The sequence below is a fragment of the Protopterus annectens genome, chromosome 5.part0, assembly GCF_019279795.1.
Source record: "Protopterus annectens isolate FY-2018-M chromosome 5.part0, PAN1.0, whole genome shotgun sequence".
NCBI lineage: Eukaryota > Metazoa > Chordata > Ceratodontiformes > Protopteridae > Protopterus > Protopterus annectens.
The window spans coordinates 1,615,825,745-1,615,845,727 of record NC_056735.1 but is presented as its reverse complement, the minus strand read 5'-3'; the positions used below and the strand labels follow the sequence as shown (position 1 = coordinate 1,615,845,727).

Below are 19,983 nucleotides of genomic sequence, written 5' to 3'. Positions count from 1 at the left end.
CTAACTTTTTAAACTACTATGGGAGGAAGGGTTGCTCTCAAACAACTACTCTCACACACTAAATATATGTACCAAAAGTTCCACTTTCTACACCCAACTTGGAGCTATAGAGACCATGATGCGTACCCATGAAGTGGCAAACGAGATCTGAGGAAAGGTAGGAGATGTGAGGGATTATGGGTAAGGGGAGGAGCTTGGAGCAGATGCTTGAAAAAATGTTGCCGGCTCGGATCCGATATGGATCCGAATACCCACAGGTTGCAGATACATGAAGTTAACTACTTCAAATGTTTAGTTTCATGTAAAAAGCCCACAACATGCTGAATAGAGAGTCAAGGTTAATTTTAAATAACCAGTTTTACATAATGCACAGTTCTTCACAGACTGTTTATATGTACTTTATAACTTTAAAAAGTAGGGACACAAGAAATGGTGAAGATAGCTTTCAACATTAATGGGTTAGCTAGAGGAAGTCGCATGCAATGTAGTACAAATTTCTTCAAGAAAGTAAACTTTCAGTTCTGAACTTATGGAGGTTAGAGCACATCCTTGGTGTCTTCATCTCATTTACTTGCCATCTAAGTACCATATTGGTGTCATGCATTAAATGCATCATTCTATGTTGAGAAATCATACCTAAAAAGCTCTCAAGTTGACAGCATCCGAACTGTTAGCCTGAGGCTGTACACGTTTGATTGTACCTGTGACCTTTCTTACTAAGAAAATAAAATTTAGAAGTACAGTTGTGTAAAATCTTACCATAACAGTAATGTCCTTCTCTTCACTGCTGCAGTATTTCTAACAGAAGGGATCACCTACCAAGGATAGCCCTAAGTCCAGCCAGTATACCAAAGCCTTTAGTACTTACAGGTGCCATATATCACAAGTACTCTATCCGCGCAAGGCATAGGGCATAAAGGTGATGCAGAGACGCACACATTCAGAACTGAAAATGCCCCAAGATGAACAGAATGTCCCTAGGGACAAGGAGAAACATATACATCCAGAAGAAGAAAAGACAGAAAAGCCAGGAGGGCAAGAAGAACAGGTTAGAGCAGAGGGCAGAAGGAAAGGAGTGAATACTGCAGCAGTGAAGAACAGGACATCTACTGTTAGGGTAAGATTTTACATAACTGTACTATGTCCTTCCATATCACTGCTGCAGTATTCCTGACTGAAGGGAGAGTTCAAAAGCTCATCAGGAAACCTGGTAGGAGGACGGCACAGAATCACCCTCCAGAAACCCATGCAGGATAGCCCTGGCAAAGACAGCTCTAGCCCTAGAAATACATCCAACTTGTAAAGCTTAGAGAAGTTATGGACAGAAGATCAAGTAGCAGCCTCAAGGATGGAATTGGTATCAGCCCCTTGAAAAAAGCACCAGAGAAAGCAGCAGCAATGGTAGAATAAGCCTTTACTGAAGGTGAAAGACATTTACTATGAAAAGAATAACAAAAAGAAACAGCTTTAGAAACAGATAAATCCAAAGAACTGTGCTGAAAGGAAATAAACAGTTGCTCACGTTTGCAAAAAATTTAGTTTTATCCAAGTAATATCTGAGCTGTCTATGCAAATCTAAGATGTGAAGTACCTTCTCCACAGTCTGCCAGTGAGAAGGAAAAAAGGAAGGCAAATGAATAGATTGATTAAGGGATACTTCATTGACCACCTTGGGCATAAAAGAAGGATTAGTATGAATAAACCCAGTCTCTGTGGAAAACGAAGAAAGGAGGAATAATCATGGGAGGCTGAAGTTCAGCTATCCTCTTGGCCAAAGTGACAGCCACAGTACAATTAAGGAAGCTGAAGCAGCAGGCTCAAAAGGAGCCGGAGTCAATTTTTCAAGAACAAAACTGAGGTCCCAGGAAGGCGGAACAGGCTTCCTGGGAGGTCTGATATGAAGGACACCTTTAAGAAATTGCTTGTCCTCAGATCTAGAGGCCAGAGGAAGAGTCAAAGGCAGACAATCAGAAACTGCTGACAGGTGAGCTTTAACTAAAGAATAGGCCAACCCAGCATGGAGCAGATCACAAAAAAGACACAGTCAGAGGAACCTCTGCAGATAGGGAATCCTGATGGCGAGAGCGGTACCAGACAAAAAATCTCTTCCATTTGGACAAATATGATTTCCTGGTAATGGGCTTCTGGCCTAATGCTGGACCCAAGGATGTCCTCAGAAAAAAAGGTGCCTAAAAGGGATCAAACCCCTAATACCCACAGCACTAGCTGAAAAGTGGACAAGTGAGGGATGGATAAGAGACCCCTTGCCTTGTATGAGGAGGTCCAACCAATGAGGTAACTTGCAGCGAATGTCTTTGGCCATGTGAGAAATAAAGGGGAATCAATGCTGTCTACACTAAAAGAGAGTCAATAACATGTTTTGGGAGAGTCCTGCCTGATCTTAAGCAATACTCTCAATAGCAGAGGAAAGGGAGTTAAAACATAAAGAAACATTCTTATCCAAGGAATGACAGGGCATCCATTTTCAAAGCCAGAGGACTTGGGCTTCTGGAGCAGAGTACAGGAAGCTCTCTATTCAGAAGAGAGACAAAAAGATCTACCTGAGGAATACCCTACCGAAGGACAATGTCCAGAAACACATCTCTGTGAAGCATCCATTCGTGAGCCTTTATACTAGATCTGCTCTGCCACTAGACTGCGCTCTGAGGGAATGGACAGCTAGATCCCATACCTGAAGAGCTAGTGTGCAAATAAGGTGGACTTTGTACCCCACTGCTTGCTGGCATACCACATCAGCATTGTACTGTTTGTAAAAACTTTGAGGGGTCCGGAAAAAAAGAGGGAATGAAAAGTCTGAAGAGTTAGAAGCAGAGCCATCATCTCCTTTACACTGATGTGGCAGACCTTTGATGAAGAGGCCAGAGACACTGAACCATGACAGAGCTGAAGGAAGCCCCCCATCCCCTGTCAGAGGTGTCTGTAAAGAGCTCACGAGTCAGGGCTGGAGCTTGGTAAGGAAGCCCCTGGTTGAGAGAAAAATTAATAAATCCACCACTAATGCTTGAGCTTGAGACAAGAAAGAAAGGGGACTGGGAAGTTCAGGGGGTGGCAAGATTGAAGCCACACTGACTTGAGGTACCACCGTAGCTTTTACATATGGAGCCTGGCCAGAGCAAGTATGGGAATGGTGGAAACCATGTACCCAAGGACCCTGAGGAAGTCCCTGGCCATAACTAAATCAGGTGGGAGAAAAGACTGGAAAAAAAAGCATTAAGAGACAGGGCCTTTGGGGCAGGTAGAGATTCCCACATGGGGATGGTGTGGATCCTACAACCAAGGAAAACATGATCATGAGAAGGAGCCAGAGCTGATTTATGGAAGTTTATGGTGAACCCCAGACTCTGCAACATGGAACGAGTAAACTGGATATCCCAAAGCAAGGCCTTGGGGGAGTAAACTTAAATAAGCAGACAGTCCACATAAGACAGATTTCAGCTCCTCTCATCCTGCAAAATGAAATGACAAGAGCAAAGCATTTGGTGAATACCCTTGAAGCAGTACAAAGGCCAAAAAGGAAAGCAGAGAACTGAAAATGCAAAGAAGAAACAGAGAAATAAAAAATTGGCTGAAAATGGAATGGATGGGGATATGAAGACAGCCATCCTTGAGATCCACAAAGACCAGAAAGGCCTTGGGGAGAAGAAGGGGATATCAGGTTTGGAGACAACATCTGAAAGGATGGAATACTGAGAAAGGTGTTCATCTGTGAAAGGTCCCAAATTGGTCTCAGAGTGCCCTTTTTCTTGGGAACCAAAAACATTCTGGAATAAACCCCCCTTCCTACCTGGGCGGGGGGGGTACAGCCTGAATGGTGCCCTGAAATCAAAACAGAATGAGGTACCTCTGGAACAAGAGGAAGCTGTTCCCAAAGAGGTTGAGGGATGCCCAAAAAGGGAGGAAGGGATTTCCAAATCATGAAATACCTCTGGCAGATAAAGGATGGAACCCAAGAGTCTGTTGTGATTCTTAACCACTTTGGGGGGGACAGGGAAAGACAAAGGAACAAGGTAACCTGGCTGAGGGAGAGAGAAAGCAAAATGTCAAATGGAATCTGGCTTATCCTGAAAAGCAGGTTTCTGGGAAGTGTGTGTGTGTGGGGGGGGGGGGTCTGAGTAGACTTAGCAAGAAGCACACGCCTAGAAGCCTTTTTACCTCTGGCCACAGGTTGAGACTGCTTGCCAACAAAAGCAGATAAGGATGGGTAATTCCTCTGAAACTGGTAAACAGAAGAAACAAAAATTATGTTTTTATTTCTGAAAGGTTTGCCCTTATTCTGGAGACTTAAAAAGTTCAGTAGCAACGGCAACACCAAAAAGATTTTTATTATCTAAAGAAGCATCCAATACTTTGGCCTTAATATCATCAGGCAAAGCATGAAGACGAAGCCAGGAGTAACATCTCATAAGAGAACTGCAGCAGCCCTGAAGGAAGCATCAGATGTATCATAACTGCATTTAACAGAGTGATGGGCAACTTGAGAGGTGGAACCCAACAAGTAATGAGCAGAAGCCTTTCCCCAGAGTCAGGAAAATCAGAAATTACCCCAGAAACTTGAGAAAGGAGGGCAAAACATACTGGTCATATGAGTCTGGATGTTAATGGCCCTAAAACATAAAGTGGTAGCAGTATAAAACTTTTTGCCCAGCCTCTCCATGGCCATACTATCCTTATCTAAAGGAAGTAGCTTGGTAGAGAGCAACAGCTTGGAGAGCTTCTCAGAAAAAATACACACTACAAAAGGATCAGCAGACGGGCATTTATATAGAAATTGCTCTAGGAGTGAACCTAAAGATCAAATGCGTGATGTAAATTATTTTCAGCTGGTCAAGGTTGCAACACAAAGACAAAAGAATGATGCCCAAAAGAGTCACAATGGTCAGAGAAAATCTTGAAAGTTACACCCTCCATCTGTTCTGAATATGAACTGATGATAGTTTCAGACCTGACAGAAAACAGCTCCAGTTTACCTCAGGAAAAGTATTACTGTTTTGCTGACTTAGTATAGATTTAAAATAAAATTTGCAATTTTATATGTAACCATTATAAGCCATCATGGAAAGCCCTAAGATAAAGCAGAGGTCATAAAGACCCATTAGAACTCTGTGACTGGCACGCAAGATGTCACAAGACAGAGTAACCAGAAACTGTATTTCCAAAAGAAAAATTAACTGACACATTTATAACAAAAGAACCAAAAAAATCAAATGGAATGCACAGCAAGAAACACCAGGCTCAAGTAAGTACAAACACTTAGAAATAAAGGAAAATCCTTTATTGAAATCCCAGTTAAGCACTTTCATTCTTAAAGTAGCCACGACTTCATCAAAATTGAAAAAAATTGTAATTAACAATAAATAATGTTCAAAAAGTAATTTGACAACATCACACACACACAAAAAAACATGTCTACACATATCAAAAACATAATTAAGGAACTGATTACTAAAAGTAACAATATATAAAATATGTATAAGATCAAAAGTTATAACTTCGCAGTTCTTAGCTGCAGTATGCTGGATACTGCTATATTATCATTAAATCCGGGGGGGGGGGTGGGGGGGGGATCTGCCATCTATGCTTACCTGCCAAGTTAGGACCAACTTTGGTATTAATGGGAACATAGTCCAATACAAAAGACTTAAAAACCCGAAATCTTACATATACAGAATGCGTGTAAACTGCATTTGTATCTTTTCTGACAGCAATGTTGTACATGTGCTCATAAATCCTTCTCTTTAATTTTTTTTCAGATTTTCTGTGTAAAAAGAGGCACATAAACAGTTGGCACATATACACGAACAGTAATTCCACAATTAAAATGTTTACTAGATGTCTAGTTTTTGTTACAGGAAGCATAGTAAGTCTGATGCCTTCCAAAATATATTTGCATTGGCAGCAAAATACAAACTTGAATGCTTCTTGCTTTCTAGTTGTGGTGATGATTTCCTCCTCTCTTTTAAATCTCTCTCTAAAGTTTTTTTTCTCTTTTGCATATTATAAATGGTCAATCACCCAAATATCCAGCCACTTCTGGAAAGTGGGAAAATAAGTTCCAATTTTTGTTCAAAATGTTTTTTTTATTCCTCCAGAATCATTGTTGCATTTTAATATCATTGCCTTCATGTAGTTTGCACCTCTAGTTTACTTAGAAAGTACAGTTGTGTACCTACCATAAATGTAGATGTTCGAGTGTATTCACTGTTGCAGTCATTACTCTTGGGTTATCCTGCTGGCAGGCCACCCTCAGTCGGCCAGAATTCCAAAGTCTAGGTCCGGCGTCGGTTGCTGTCACCTCTTCCCTGACGTCAGTGCGCCAGGGGTATAAAAGATGCAGCCGATGACATTTTCTTCAGTTTTTCTTGCCCCAGATGTCACGTGCCCCAAATAGGTAGGCTGAAAAATATACCAATAAGAAATGCATGCCAAAAAATAACATTTCCTTCATCTACAAGCAAATACACCAAAAAGGTAGTATAGGATAGAGAAGTGCAGATATGTCCCAGCAAAGAGAAGGGGGATGGTGGGTGGGTAACCTGGACTGCAACAGTGAATACACTCGAACATCTACATTTATGGTAGGTACACAACTGTACTATGTTCATCGTGTTTCATTGTTGCAGTCATTACTCTTGGGTAGAATCCCAAAGCTGAGGATGGGTGGCTGGGCTAAACAGGATTAGGAGAGGCCATGAGGCCCTGCAGAACTGCAGTGGCGAAGCCTGCTCTGGACTTAGAGTAGAGAGGCAAGTGTTAGTGCTTTGTAAAGGTGTTCACTGAACTCAAGTTGCAGCCTCTAAGATTTCTTTGGGTGGTACTCCTCTGAGGAAGGCTGCTGCTCTGGTGGAATGAGGCCTAATGCCCTTAGGCACTGATTTGCCATGTTGAAAGTAGCAGAAATGGATGCAATGGCCTATCCATTTAGAAATAGTCTGTTTTGAGATCGTCTTTCCTTGTGATCCTGCAGCATATGACACTAAAAGTTGCTCAGACTTTCTGAAAGCTTTAGTTCTGTCCAAGTAGAAGCGCAACTGCCTGTGTATGTCCAAAGAATGCAGAATTTTATCACCCTTGTTCTGTGGATTTGGGTAAAAGGTAGGCAAGTGAATGGTTTGGGTGAGGGCCATACTGGACACCACCTTAGGCATAAATGTAGGGTTTGTCCTGGATGAAAAATGATGAAAGGTTCCAAAATGTTGAAAGGTTCCACAGCCATGAGTGCTTGTAATTCCGAGACTCGCCTTGCAGAGGTTATGGCTAGGAGCAGAGCTGTTTTCCAGGATAAGAATTTTATATCTGCTGTTGATGCTGGCTCGAAAGGAGGCAGTGTGAGTTTTTCCAAAACATAATTGAGGTCCCAGGCCGGAATTGGTGCTCTCCTTGGAGGCCTAATGTTTTTTCCCCCTCTGAGGTACTGCCATATTAAAGGATGAGAAAAGATAGGTGGTTCCGTATTGTAATGTGCTGAAATGGCAGAGGCATGAATCTTAATTGATGAGAAAGAAAGGCCTTTGTTCTGCATCTCATTTAGGTATTGTAAAATCTGAGGAATATTTGGTACAGACGTGTCAAGGCCTTGTTCCAGGTTCCAAGCACAGAATCTCTTCCATTTTTCTGCATAAGATTTTCTGGTACTGGGCCTCCTGGCCTCCACGATAACATCCATAACAGCTTTTGAAAGAGGAGTGTTCTGAATGGCTACATTATCCGCCATGCTGCCAGATTTAAGGTCCTGAGATGGCTGTGCAGGATCTGACTGTTTTGTTGGGTCAGCAAGTGAGAAGTTTGAGGCAATATCCATGCTGGACCTTGAGACAAGCTCTTTAGGATTGGATACCAGTGCTGGCGTGGCCAGTCTGGTGCAATCAGAATAATTTTTGGCTTCTCTTGTCTGACCTTTAGGAGTACTCTGGGAAGGAGAGGCTGTGGGGGAAAAGCATATACTGTTAGATTTTTCCAGCTGAATGATAGGGCGTCCACTTTCCATGCTTGCCTGTGATAAATCCTTGTGCAAAATCTCTGCAATTGACAGTTGTGAGGGGAGGCAAATAGATCTATGTCTGGGCATCCCCATTTCCTTATTATCATGCTGAAGACTTGTGGATCCAGTTTCCATTCGTGGGGATCCATGAGGTTTCTGCTTAGTTCGTCTGCCAGAGTATTTGTTTTTCCTGGCAGGGACTGTGCTTGCAGGTGAACTTGAAAAGCCAATGCTGTGTCCCATAAGGTCATTGCTTGTCTGCAGAGGGGGTAGGAATGTGTACCTCCCTGCTTGTTTATGTACCACATGACCGTAGTGTTGTCTGTCTTTATCAGTAACTGTCCTGGATGTAGCAGGTCCTTGAAAGTTGTCAAGGCATTTTGAACAGCTAGCATCTCCTTTTGATTGATGTGAAGATGAATCTGGTTTGCAGGCCATGTGCCCTGAATACATTTTCCTGCCATATGGGCCCCCCAGGCATAATCTGATGCATCCGCTGTCAGTGTCTGCCTGGCTGTGAGTAAACTGAATGGCAGACCCTTGTTGTGGTGACAGGCTTCTGCCCACCATTGAAACTCCTGTTGTAGGCAGGGAATGAGCGCAATTACTGTCTCCAGGCTGAGGCAATGCTGATTCCAAACACTTTTCAGATACCACTGTAGTTTCTTCATATGCAGTCTGGCATATGGAATTAGTAGAATGCAGGATGCCATGAAACCCAAGGCCTGCAGGATTTTCCTTGTAGATAAGTGGGTTTTTGTTGCCAATTTCTTGAAGTAAGTAGTCAGTTGTTTTTGCTTGTCTGGCGCGAGATAAGCCATCTGGGCAGTTGTATTTAAGCTTGCACCCAGGAATATTATCTCTTGAGAGGGCACTAGTTTTGATTTCTTTTCGTTTACTGTGTACCCTAGGCCAATTAGTAATCTTTTTACAAATGCCAGATGCTTTAGAAGAGTGCCTTTGTTCTCTGCTTGAATTAGGCAGTCGTCCAAGTAGGGATATATTTGAATTCCTTTTTGTCTGCAAAACGCAATTACTGGTGCCAGGCATTTTGTGAAGACCCTGGGAGCAGTAGATAAGCCAAAGGGCAAAAAAGAGAATTGGTAATGCATTGAGCCAGCTATGAATCTGAGGTATCTTCTGCAAGATGGTCTGATTGAGACATGCAGGTATGCCTCTTTTAGGTCCAAAGTCACGAGCCAAGCCCTCTTGCCCAGTATGGGCAGTAGCTGCTGCAGAGTCAATATCTTGAATTTTGCAACTTCCAGAAACGTATTTAGTACAGATATGTCCAGAATTGGTCTCTAGGTTTTGTCCTTCCTGGGTACTAGGAAAAGTCTGGAGTAAAATCTTTGCCCCTGCTCTTGTTGTGGTACTTGCTGAATGGCCCTCATGTCCATGAGGGCTGTAATTTGTTTTTGTGCCTCTGCCCATTGGTTGTGTGGTAGGTCTGGCATGCACTTTGACCTTGGTAGAGTGTGAAAATGGAACCTGTAGCCTTGGGACACTATGTTCAGGACCCATTTGTCTTGGGTAACCATTTGCCAATTTGATTTGAAAAGTGCTAGTTTTCTCCCTAAGGGGGCTGTCAAAAAAAAACTGCATGGAACTGGGAAAGTCATTGGGACTGTTTCCTGTAAGGTTGTGATTTGTCTTCTCTGCTTTTGGAGGTAGGAGCACCCCACTGTTTAGGCCTGTACGAGCCTTGGGGCTGAGATCTGCCTCTTTGTGGTCTGTCTGTGACTGGAAAGGACCAATTTTTAGAAGGCCAGTTCCTGCTAAACCTGGGTGGCTGTACCTCTAAGAAATTCTTGACTGTCTGCATGGATTTTGCTTTATCCTCCATTTTTTTCAACACCTCTTCTGCTTTAGTACCAAACAAAGTATCATGCTGTAATGGTACATCTAATAGTTTTGCTTTAACATGATCAGGCAGATTCTGTTCCTTTAACCAAGCATGCCTTCTAATAGTGAATCATAAGCACATTGCAAAGTATGCTTTCCCACTTGTTCAGTTGCATGCAATAAATCCTGCAATTCCTTGTTCTCTGAACATTCAGTATTTGTCAACATTTTCTGTTTAAGTAGAGACATTAAATATTGCTGATATTTAAGCATATGAAATTGACAATTTAAAGCCCTTACAGCCAGGGTGGCAGAAGTGTAAACTTTTTTCCCCATTTGTCTAGAGCCCTAGAATCCCTATCAGAGGGGAAAGGGTTTTTTGCAGTGGAAGCTTTAACCCCCTTGGGACCCTGAGATATAGTTTCTAGGTCAGCAGCGGGGTTTTTATATAGAAATTTATGATAATCCGGGAACCTGTAGTATTTGTCTGGCTTAGCAGGTGCAGGGGGTAAAGAGTCAGGGGACAGACCAGACTCTGAAAATACATCATCTACAATGTCTAGAACAGGTGGAATAGCAAGGGGTCTGTGCTGAGGAAGAAGCAGAAAGTCTCTGAGCCTTTTCTTAGATTCAGAATAATCTTGGCTCTCCCAGTGGAAATGCTCCCTCATAGTATGCAGTGTTTCCTCAAAAGAATAGTCCTCAGGAGGAGAGGCTGAAGGAATGGATTCTTCAGCATCAGAATCCTCATAGGAAAGCATGGAGTAATCCTGTTCAGAAGAGGAATCAGAGGAAATAGATACCTGATCAGAAGAATCATACTCTGTCTCTTGCCTAGGCCTCTTATCAGCAGGGGGATGGGAGCCCTTGATCAAAGTAATTAGGTCTTCGGCCATTTTGAGCATCTGTTTTTAGGCATGGAAGTCTGAGTAGGACAATGCTGTACTTGTTTCTTTGTCTTTACAGCTGCTTTAGTCTTTGAAGCTGAAGATGGCTTAATATATAGTTGTGGAGGTCTGAAGACACCCTCAGAAGCTGATGCCTGCTCAGTGGCTCCGGACCCATCCGAGGGAGTGACTTCCAAGTGTCCAATACCTTGAGTTTCCAGAGGCCCGGTCGGCTCCACGTGGGAGTCGGTAGCAGCCTGTGGCTCTGAGGTAGCGGGCGCCAGGGGCTGCGAAAGCACCTCACTGAGAACCGACGACTGGCCTAGTAGAGGCTTCCTCGTCGGTTTTGGACCTCGGATGCCTATCCTTGTCCTTGCGTTTTTTGTAAACTCCGGTTGTTCTGATGGCATTATATAATTAAATCTTCAGCCAAAATAATGAAATGCAAAATCGAACCGACGCTTGATAGTGCGTTGGTTAAATCTAGCACAAAACCGACAGCTAGCAATGCTGTGATCAGGGCCTAGGCAAGGAATACACTAAGAGTGAAAATCCTTATGAGGTATTTGCTTCCCACAAGAAATACAATTGTTAACTTTTTCTGACATCGGTCTGGAGCAAGAAAAAAGTTTCCCCAATGGGGTACTTAGCTTTACTGAAGACTTCGGTTCTGAAATTCGGATTTGAAAATCTCAGGAGTCGGCCGACCGGCACTTGCGAACTGCTTTTGCTTCGGGCACCGCGCGGCAAGAAAGACTGAAGAAAACGGCGTTGGCTGCATCTTTTATACCCCTGGCGCACTGATGTCAGGGAAGAGGAGACAGCAACCGACGCCGGACCTAGACTTTGGAATTCTGGCTGACTAAGGGTAGCCTGCCAGCAGGATAACCCAAGAGTAATGACTGCAACAGTGAAACACGATGAACATACAGCATATTTCTTCCCTTGTCCCAAGAGTGGTATATAATTTGAGCCCCAAACATTTATAATGTATCTAAGAACATCACAAGTTAAGATAAAGCATCCACATACTCAAAAAACAATATAACACTGCTAACACTTGGAAACAGTTCAAATATAAATGCAGCTTTGTTACCCAGTTGAGTGCATAGGTATCAGGAGTAATCTTTTTGGTGTCAAGAAAAGAACAGAGTTCTGGCTCATGATACTGTAGTAACAGCCTGAAGAGATGAAATGGACGACCTCTTGGTAAACAATCTCTGGAAAACAATAGATTTCAGATTGGAAAATAAAAATTCCTATCCCAGATTGGAAAAAACAAATGACTTTTACTAATGTTTATATGAAAAATTATAAAACCATGCATACAACTGTATGACATGAAATTAAGAACATCAAACAATACACAGCAAATATGTAACCAGAAACCGAATGGAACTCCCATAACAAGTATTGCATTTTAATAAAAAAGAAAATCCTGAGACAGCAGCAGTCCTTCTGTTACATAATCTGATTTAGCACCAAGGCATGCATTTAGACAAAAGTAAAATTTGGTAATGAATTCCTGCATTCTAACAATGAGCTTACAAATTCAGTCCTTAACACAAAGACGTAAAACAAAACTAAACAGCAGTACAATGCATAAACACTGTTTGCTTCTCTCTGAATTGTAAACTTTGTTCAGCTTACACAAGTTTTATTTCATCTTGTTCAGTTATACACTATGGCAAAAGACTATCCGCCGAATTCTCTATGCCCTGCACGGCGTGCAGGATTAGTGCAGGAGCTCCAGCAGGCAATATGTCTGCCGTGTGATCCAGGAATAGCCTGCAGGGGCGTGCACGAGAGCTCCTGCACTAATCCTGCAAGGGCTAAGCCCCTGTATGCAAATCACCCCATTTGCAAGACAAACCTATGCAAATGAGGTGATTTTGCAATCCAGGAAGCTTGCAACCAGCCGTGCAGGACTAGTGCAATCTGCAGAAATGTACTCGGTTAGTAACAGACTACATTTCTGCAAAATCCAAAACTGAGCTGTGACAGCTCCAAATAAAGGCTGCATATCATGTAGTAAGTATGCCAATGGCCAAGTATAAGGCCATTGGCATTGCAAACAGTGAAAAAAAATCAACTTTTATTTTTTTTAGCAGATCTCTGCTGTTTTAAGTGTAGGTGAGTGGCCCACAAACAGGATCGGGGGGAAAATAACAAAATAAACTTGAAATTAAACATGCTAACTAAAATCAGTATTCTGCCATGCAAGTCAATGGCAGGCAGAAGACAACATGGCCAGTGAGTAGTGGTTGCTAAGAATGGGGAGGCTCAGTGTGAGACATGCAACTCTGCATTAGTAGGCAATCCTATGCAAATGAGGGGGAATGATAGTGATTCCCAGTTTTCCCCAACATGCGAGTCAGGTCCCAACAGTGCAAGAGTAGGAATAGCTAGGTGCAAGCCTAGGAGTTAGGTGACATTATGGGGGGGGGGGTGTCAGGCATACTGCATGTGGATTGGAGCCCTGTGGCTCGGGTTTGCTCCTAAGCTAGGGGGTGTGTTTACACCTGCCTAGCACTCTTTACAATGCCTAAGCGGGTGTGCCATGCACTGGGTTTTAAAGGCAGAAGGAAAAAAAAGTTAAACCAGGAAATAGCAGAAGTAAGCAGATTTGTGCAATCTGTTTGCACGGCATGCCTCTGGGCTTAAACAGGAAGGCAATGGGAAGGGAAAACTGCAGTAGGAAGGTAACCAAGGAGAACTAGCATAGCTGGCAGGTGAAATGTATCAGAATCAGCCAATTACACAGGCAGCAGACCAGCCCAGCCCTGAACATTACTATACACTATGCAAACACCTTCCCCTCTGGTTTTTCCCACACTCTACACCACTGGTGTAAACAGGCGGGGAACTTTTAACACTCACAACAGAAGAATGATAGGGCTGCACAGACCCAGGGTAACCTACAAGGGGCTACATGAGCTGGAGATAGTGCACTGCTATAGGGTGGATAAGGACCTCCTACAGCAAACTGTTGAGCTGTGCCAGCCATGCCTCACACACACAACTAACAGAGGGGAACCCATCCCAGTGGATACAAAGGTATGTGTAGGCCTACAAATACTAGCTACAGGTATCTTCCAAAGGCCAACTGGGGATATGATGGGGATTTCACAGGCATCAGCATCCAGGGTACTCCACCAGTTCCTGGATGCCATGTCAGCACACGTCGGTGAGCACGTATATTTCCTCAACACCCACGAGGCATTGGCCAGCAATATGCAACTGTTCCACCAAATAGCAGAATACCCTGGGGTAGTGGGTGCTATAGACTGCACGCACATATGCATCAAAGCACCACCCGGTGAGTGAGGGAGGGTCTACATTAACCGCAAGGCCTTCCCCTCCATCAACTGCCAGGTCATGTGCGATGCCCAGGGAATAATAATGAATGTGTGTGCTGGCTGCCCTGGAAGCTACCATGATTCCCACATCTGGCATCTGACACAGCTGTACCTGAGATTTGCCAATGTGGACATTCCAGACGGTCACCTAGTGGGGCATGCGGATATGCACTGGAGCCGTAGCTGATGACACCCATCATCATAATGAGGCACACGCACAGACCAGAATTATAGTAGAGCGTGTGTTTGGGATGCTCAAGTCATGGTTCCGGTGCCTGGACACATCCGGTGGAGCCTTGCAGTACTCAGCAGCTACATGTACCTAAACTGTTCTTGTATGTGCCATGCTACACAATATGATCCTGTGGAAACAGCTACAGCAGGAACAGCACGGGGCAGGGCCACACAGCCTCCCACCATTGCCAAGGCCTGCACAGTCACAGAGTGACTCGGTGGAGGAACAACCTGAGTCTGCCCCAGTAGGCAGAAGGAGGCGTGCCCAGTATGCCCCGGCCTTGGTAAAGAGGCAACGCATAGCACATACACTAACACAGGAGGGACCCAGGGAATAACACCTCTCTCTGACTCTCACATACAGTAAAAGGGATGCCAGACATTACACTATCTGTGCTTAACCATGTGTCGGGAATGTACTATGTGCATCCAACATAAGCAGCCCTGCAGCACCACCCTCAGTACTGAGACACCCACAAGGTAAGTGACTCGCAAATTACAGTCGGGGGGGGGGGGTTCACATACCCAACAATAGTCACAGCCAGCAGGACAGGTGTAGACAAACAAAGGCTATGCTATGACCTCTGAATGATGCCTATGAGCAACCTCTCCCCCGAGACCTACACAGACAGACTACAGCAGGTCAGGCAGTAGGATGTCAGTTCTGAAGGGTAGGAAGTCAAAAACTAATATGTAGGTAAATAAAAGCTAAGATCGGTAGTACACTGGTATGCCTCTAGTCAGCATGATAGGTAAGACTACAGAATGAAATGGAGTACCTGACATACCAGTACAGTCCTAGCAAATGTGTACAAGTGTAGTAACAGTCAGGTGTGCCCCCACCCCCCAATCCTGTGTAGAAATGTAGAAATAGTCAGGTGTGCCCCCCCAGCCTACGTAGAAATGTACTAACAGTCAGGTGTGCCCCCCCCCCAATCCTGTGTAGAAATAGTCAGGTGTGCCCCGCCCCCATCCTATGCAGAAATGTAGTAACAGTTAATGCCAAATGATGGATGGATACCCTGCTGAGACTGCATGCTACCTGTAGGTGTACAACACAAAGGTCAGCACTGCAGTGCAAACTACCTGGACTCGATCCACACATTCAATACAGACGGGCATACTGGGCATGCCCACACACAAACACATGAAGGCCATGTCTGCAAACTCCAGTGGACCAGACATATCTGGCAGCCGCAGATGTTAGTACAGACACTCCACAGTATGCACCACTCATGCTTTGCACACACAGTGGATAGGAACACAGGCATATATAGGCATATATGTAAGGACAACACTCTATAAAAAGCCAAAGATAGAAGAGGGTGACTGTGAAGAGGAGCCATCCAGGCCTGTCCCACCCAGCACACAGCCAAAGGGCCACAACCACACGAGGATCAGATGTCACTCACTGCAGATACTAGTTACCGGTATCTGTCAGCATTACAGACTATGTGGTGCATGTGCTAGCTATGCAACATGACTGTACAAGGAAGTAGTCATCTAGCAGCTGTATACACGTACCTGTAAAATATGACCCAGTTTGTGCCCGCATATGGCATGTCAACCCCTAGATGAATGGGTTATGACCCATGCACACACACTGCCCTCCCCATAACCCTACTATGACAAGCATACTGAGGTCATCCACTGTGAAAAAAGAAGTTATGTACTCACCATAAAGTTCCATCTGAGTAGTTATACTTTATTTTCTGCAACCTGTGGGTATTCGGATCCGAGCCGGCAACATTTTTTCAAGCATCTGCTCCAAGCTCCTCCCCTTAGCCATAATCCCTCACATCTCCTACCTTCCCCTCAGATCGAGTTTGCCACTATACAAACTATCAACAACTCAATAACACCACTAACCTAGAAGAGGTTTGGAGGAAGGACGGCGACGGCTGTAGAAAATGAAGTATAACTACTCAGATGGAACGTTATGGTGAATACATAACTTCTTTATCTGAAGTAGTTAACTTCATTTATCTGCAACCTGTGGGACAGAGTCCCCAGCTACCAAAACTCCTGGGAGGCCCTCCTGGAAGGATACTCCTGAGCACCGCAGAGCCAAAGAATGCTCTCCCTCTAGAGATCAAATCCAACTTATAATGAGAAATAAATGTATGTGACCTTGCCCAGGTCACTGCTGCACAGATATCATTCAGAGAAACCACAGACCAAAAAGCAGCAGAAGTTGCCATAGATCTGGTAGAATGAGCTTTAATAGGACCAGGTGGGGATAGGCCCTTATCCCTATAGACTTGCAGTATACATTGTGTGATCCATCTAGCTAAGGAGACCTTGGAAATAGCTTTGCCCAAAAAGGGTCTAGAAAATGACACGAATAATTGTTCAGACTTATGAAATTGTTTAGTCCACTGTAAATAGAAACAAAGCTGTCTATGAACATCTAGCAAGTGCAGCTTATATTCACCCTTGTTCTGGAAATTTGGAAAGAACACAGGCAGATTAATCATCTGGTTAATATTACATTCAGAAGCAATTTTTGGTAAGAAAGAAGGGTTCGTATGAAGCGAAACCCTATCTTTATGAAAGATCAAATAAGGGGGCACGACAGACAAAGCTTGGATTTCAGAAACCCTTCTAGCCGAGGTAATGGCCACTAGAAAAGCTGTTTTCCAGGACAGGAATTTTAAGTCCACTAATGCTGCTGGTTCAAATGGGGGTGCCACCAATGCCTGTAGAACTAGAGTAAGGTCCCAAGGAAGAACGGAATTCTTAAATGGGGGATGCAAAAGAAAAGTACCTTTTAGAAAGGTCTTGCACAATCTCAAAGAAACCAGAGCCTTCAGATTTTCGCCGACATGAAAATTAGATATGGCTGCCAGTTGTATTTTCACTGTGGAGGAACTAGCCCCTTGCTGGAAAATACAGGACAAAAACTCCAACACTGCAGGAACCGGGGCTGTAAATGGATCTATGTTTCTCTGAGAAGCCCAAATAGAGAAGCGTTTCCATTTGCTGCAATAAACCTTCCTAGTGGAAGCTTTGTGGGAAGCCACCAGAATACTCTTTACTGACGACGATAGACCGGGATTCCTAGCGATCAAGGGAACTGAAGCAACCAAGCAGTCAGCTTGAGGCTGCCCAGGTCGAGCGGACTGATGCCTGAGGGATGGGAGATGAGATCCTGGCAAGGATCCAGGGTCCGTGGAGGCATTAGAGCATGAGACCAGAGGAAGGGGAACCACACTTGACGAGGCCAGAACGGGGCAATGAGGATCACTTTGCACCCCAGTCGGTAAGCTTTCTGAAGAAACTTTGGAATGAGAGGTAGTGAGGGATAGGCATACAGTAACCCGGGAGGCCAAGCATGGATGAGAGCGTCTCTGGGGGAGTCCCCTGGGGAGGGGATCAGAGCAAAGAACTCACTGCATGTCACGTTGGAAGGAGATGTGAAGAGATCGCAGCAAGGGTGACCCCTACGCGAGGAAGATCTCCTCCGCTACTGACTGTTTCAGAGACCACTCGTATGACATTAAAATATCCCGACTCAGTTTGTCCGCTAAAATGTTGGAACATTCCAAGATGTGAGTTGCAGTCATAAACAGACTGGTGGAAATCGCCCACTCCCATACTCTCATGGCCTTGCGGCAGAGAGGGTAAGATTTGGTCCCTCCTTGTTTGTTGATGTATCAGACAACAGACATGTTGTCTGACTGAACTGCAATCGTTCCCGGGGGGAGAACAGCGTGAAAGGCTTGCAACGCTAAAAGCACTGCCCTCATCTCTAGGTAAGGAAACACTTGAATTCCCTGAATCCTCAGGTGAGCCGCTACTACTGCCATAACCTTGGTAAACACCCTGGGGGCTGTGGTGAGACTGAAGGGTAGGGCTCTGAACTGGAAATAATTGGCTCCTAGCCAAAAGCGAAGGAATCTCCTGGAGCTTCTGCAAATCTTGATGTGGTAGTAAGCGTCCTGGAGGTCTGTCATGCACATCCAGTCACATTCTCGGAGGTAAGGCAGAATGAACTGCAAGGTGATCATCTGGGACTTCTGCTTGGCTACAAGACAGGTTCAGGGTTGACAGGTCCAATATGGGCCTGAGGTCCCCCGTCTTTTTTGGCACTAAAAAGAACCTGGAGTAAACGCCTAATCTGGACTGATCTGGGGGGACCGGTTTGATGGCCCGATTGTAAAGCAGCTTTGAAATTTTGTGTGCTGCGGCCTCCTTTTGAGCAGGTGGAACATCAGGGAGGCGCTTTGATTGGATGGGTGGGGCAACAAACGGGATGGTGTATCCTCTGGATATGATTTGGAGCACCCAATGGTCCGTCATAATGGACTCCCAAGCGATTAGGTGCAATGATAATCTTCCCCAGACTGTTTCCAGAGTAGGATAGTCAGGCAACCCCACAGGGTTGCTGCGCAGGTCTGTCTGAGTAGGTCTCCCTAGACCCAAAGTTCCTTGGACCCCCTCTGCCTCTGGGGTGACATCTGTCTTGTCCCCCTCTGCATCTAGGGGACGAGTTGTCCTGAGTGTCCCAGGAAAACTGAGATTTTCGGAACCACATCTTCTTCTGCCCTCTCTGATTCCTAGAAAAGGATCTTTGAGGGCTAGAGAAGCAGACTCTGAAGGCAGACAGTCTTCCCGTCCTTCCCGCTCTGGACCAAGGTGTCTTCCCAAACAAAGAGGAACCATCAAAGGGAGCATTTCTGAATGACAGCTTGAAGGGGTCTGCAAATTGACAGAGTCTGAGCCAAGCGTGCCACCTCATAGCTACGCTGGCCCCAGCTGCCCTAGCTGCTCCTTCCGTGACATGGGAAAGAAGACACACAGACATGTTTGAAACAGATTTCAGAGTCGACATTTTCACCGAGAACAGTCGCTTGTCCTCTGGCGACAAGGGCTCTGGGGGTGACACAGCGAATTCCGTGACCAGGTCTCGCTGGAGTCGAATGACATGTGCCACATAATTCAGCGCTAGTATGGAAAACATCGCTGAAGAAAAGACTCACTTCCCAAAGTGATCCACTGCCCTAGACTCTTTGTCCGGAGGGTAGACCGAAGAACTTTCCTGAGCCAGTTTTCTCTTGGTGGCAGCTGCCACCACCATAGCAGCCACAGGGGATCCCTTGTACCAGGCCTGTCTGTCTGTGGGAGAAGAAAGGATCCTATCTGGGTGTTTGGATATTGGCTCTATGGTGCCAGGCTCCTTCCATGCCCACGTGGTAATAAGATCCACTAATGGATCTGCAGGAGGGGACACCTATGATGTAGATGGGCCCGTGCCAAAGGCCTCCAGGAATACTAACTCATCCGTAGAGGGTTTTGGGGCTGACTAACCTCCCCTCTGGCAGAGGATTTCCATGATGTCTCCAAAGGAGACATCCTCGGGAGGTGACCTGAGGTAACCCTCACCTTCATCCAAGTCAGTATCTTTTGTTGGTGAAAGTCAGTATCTTCTGTAAGGGACTCGGGGGGGGGGGTCCATGTGCCTCCTCTTACACGTATGCTTACAGGAGGCCTCCTCAGTGGGACTCTCTGAAGAGGGCTCGCAAGTCATGGGGGGTTCCATGATGGGATCCACCTGGGGGTCCTCTAGCATGGGCTGTCCCTGAACAAGCTGATGGCAGTTGTGACCAATTCCACAGCAGCCTGGGCGGAGTCCAAGGCAATGGGCTGGGGTCTCAAT

The 19,983-nt window shown here is 45.0% G+C and overlaps 1 protein-coding gene across 3 annotated transcripts in view; it reads right to left on the bottom strand.

Annotated features, from left to right (window-relative positions):
- Nucleotides 1-19,983, bottom strand: part of TBC1D23 (TBC1 domain family member 23) — a 1,834,851-nt gene that overhangs the window by 1,080,483 nt on the left and 734,385 nt on the right. For all 3 annotated transcript variants that reach the window (XM_044071377.1, XM_044071378.1, XM_044071379.1), the window contains exon 5: nt 11,828-11,951. In XM_044071377.1, the coding sequence (XP_043927312.1) occupies nt 11,828-11,951 (124 nt within the window). The remainder of the gene's footprint in view (nt 1-11,827; nt 11,952-19,983) is intronic.